The sequence below is a fragment of the Cyprinodon variegatus genome, unplaced genomic scaffold, assembly GCF_000732505.1.
Source record: "Cyprinodon variegatus isolate N-32 unplaced genomic scaffold, C_variegatus-1.0 Scaffold411, whole genome shotgun sequence".
In the NCBI taxonomy this organism is placed as follows: domain Eukaryota; kingdom Metazoa; phylum Chordata; class Actinopteri; order Cyprinodontiformes; family Cyprinodontidae; genus Cyprinodon; species Cyprinodon variegatus.
The window spans coordinates 214,447-216,543 of record NW_015150864.1 but is presented as its reverse complement, the minus strand read 5'-3'; the positions used below and the strand labels follow the sequence as shown (position 1 = coordinate 216,543).

Below are 2,097 nucleotides of genomic sequence, written 5' to 3'. Positions count from 1 at the left end.
AAAAAATATATATTTTTTTATATTGATAAAATTTTAACTCTTTTATTTTCAAACTACCTGTGCTCTGAGGAAAGCCTGGTATTTTAGAGTAATCAAAGGAGTCTTGACATTTCAGGTTGTCAGCAAGCATTCCCAGTCCTGAGCCGCAAATAATCGCCACCAGGGGGCGATGCTTGGTGTGAGACATCAGCCAATCGGCTGTCTTCTGGTACTCATCATGACTGTCAGGAAACAGAGAAAACAGAATTTTTTCTTAAAATATTAAGGGATCTGTATTATAGTCAATTCTAAATTAAGAGAACAGAATCATTTTTATGATTGTGTTTTAATGGACACATATTTCTAAAACATGTCTGCATAAACTGGATAATATCAAGTCTATTATGCATTTAGTTTATTTTCCTATAAATTCTTGTAAAAATGATTGTTAAAAGAAATGCTGGTTGCAGATGGCTTTGAAAATGTAAAGCCTTCAAATACAATTTTCCACAAATGCAAAAGAGAGTATTTGAGGAATATATGGAGAATTATGTTTTCAATGTTTTTCTGTGGTTTAAAAATCTCCAACAAGGCGAGTTTTTACAATAACCAGTATAAATAATCAGCTTTCCTCCTTTCATTGCGTATTAGTCTTGGAAAATAAAGGCTCAATCATGCACGCTGCTCATTTATTAACATTTAAGCTTTTGTGTCTAAACTTCGTTAGTGAGTTTTATCTTTATGCAGCTTTACAATGATAATTGTTGATTTTGTTAGGAAATGTTACTAAGTATTGGTTGAAACTAGAATCCATCAATTATTACAAGTTTAAAAAGAAAACAAATATATCACTAACTTTTATTTTTCCACAATTTCCCCATTGTGGGATAATAACGGGATTTTCTATTCTTATTTTCTTGTGTTAAAATAAAACAGAATTGTTTAAGCATCTTGAAAATACATGTTTTTGAAAGTAGTAACAGGATTCTTAAAATTGAATAACAACATCCCATGATAAAGCATTATAAAACATCCAAAATTTAAGAAATATTTTTTTTCACTTACCTGATCTGTTCTTTGCTGTGCATGATGAATGACTGATGAGGACTGCTACTGATTTCAGATGTGTGTTTTTGTGTGTGTGTGTGTTTAGGTGTGTGGTGTGTGATAGAAGAGGAGACAGTGTGGCCTGCGGATGGGGATCAGCCTACATATTTGCTGGTCACATGCTTCTGATTGGTGTACAACTTGCCCATTCATCTGGGGCAGCCAATGGCAAAGTAAAATAGCAAAGGTTGTGTGAATTCTTAAAATATTTCCTTTTTTTTTGTGGTTGTGCAACAAGCTTTTTTGTTTGTCATAATGAGTCGGGTTACTGTAGGATTCTTTTCCTGTTACCAAACACTTGGAGCCGAAATATAGAGCTATCACTAATCCGAATATGTCTTAAACAAGACAGGGAAACGACCTTCTGCACATTTCTGTAAAGGGCATCCTGACCTACCTTATATTAATAAACAAATAATGAATGTTCAAATATGACTATAATTTAGCATATTATTGTAAATAAAGCACTCCCCCAGACAAGATGAGAACTCCTCTAAACAGTATATATTTCATACTAGATTCTGAACATTTGTAAAACTAAGCAAACAAAAGAAAATCTCTTTTGTTTTAAAGGTAAATGTAAATTTCTTTTTGTTGTCCCACAATGGGGACATTCACTCACTGCATTTGACCGATCCCCTTGGGGAGTAGTGGGCTGCCTTTGTGTGGCGCCCAGGGAGCAGCGTGGGGTTAAGGGTCCTGCTCAGGAGTGGAGGCTGTGGGGATAAAACTGGGTACTTGCAACCTTCTCAGACCACAAGCACACTGCTCTAACCACTAGGCCAACACTCCCCCTTTTGGCTAAGGTGCTAAAATTCTCCTCATATGCTGTCAGTCAAACGCAACAAGCATTGAGTTGTGGTCTGGCAAAGTCTAATGAGGCTATTAGGATGCAACAACAGGTCAGATATTTAAGATAAATTGTAATCTGGACATTTGCTGCAGAAATTATGCATCTTTAAGGGAGGAAATAGATCAACTTGGCCTATTGTTTCTCCATGAACAAGATTT

At 35.4% G+C, this 2,097-nt stretch overlaps 1 protein-coding gene across 1 annotated transcript in view; it reads right to left on the bottom strand.

Moving 5' to 3' along the window:
• LOC107093170 (purine nucleoside phosphorylase-like) overlaps window positions 1-1,196 on the bottom strand; it is a 6,219-nt gene extending 5,023 nt beyond the window's left edge. Inside the window, exons 1-2 of the mRNA XM_015388031.1 lie at window positions 1,045-1,196; window positions 58-221 (exon numbers count right to left, since the gene is read on the bottom strand). Of these exons, the coding sequence (XP_015243517.1) occupies window positions 58-221; window positions 1,045-1,067 (187 nt within the window). The 5' untranslated portion in view covers window positions 1,068-1,196. The remainder of the gene's footprint in view (window positions 1-57; window positions 222-1,044) is intronic.
• Window positions 1,197-2,097: the final 901 nt, after the last annotated feature.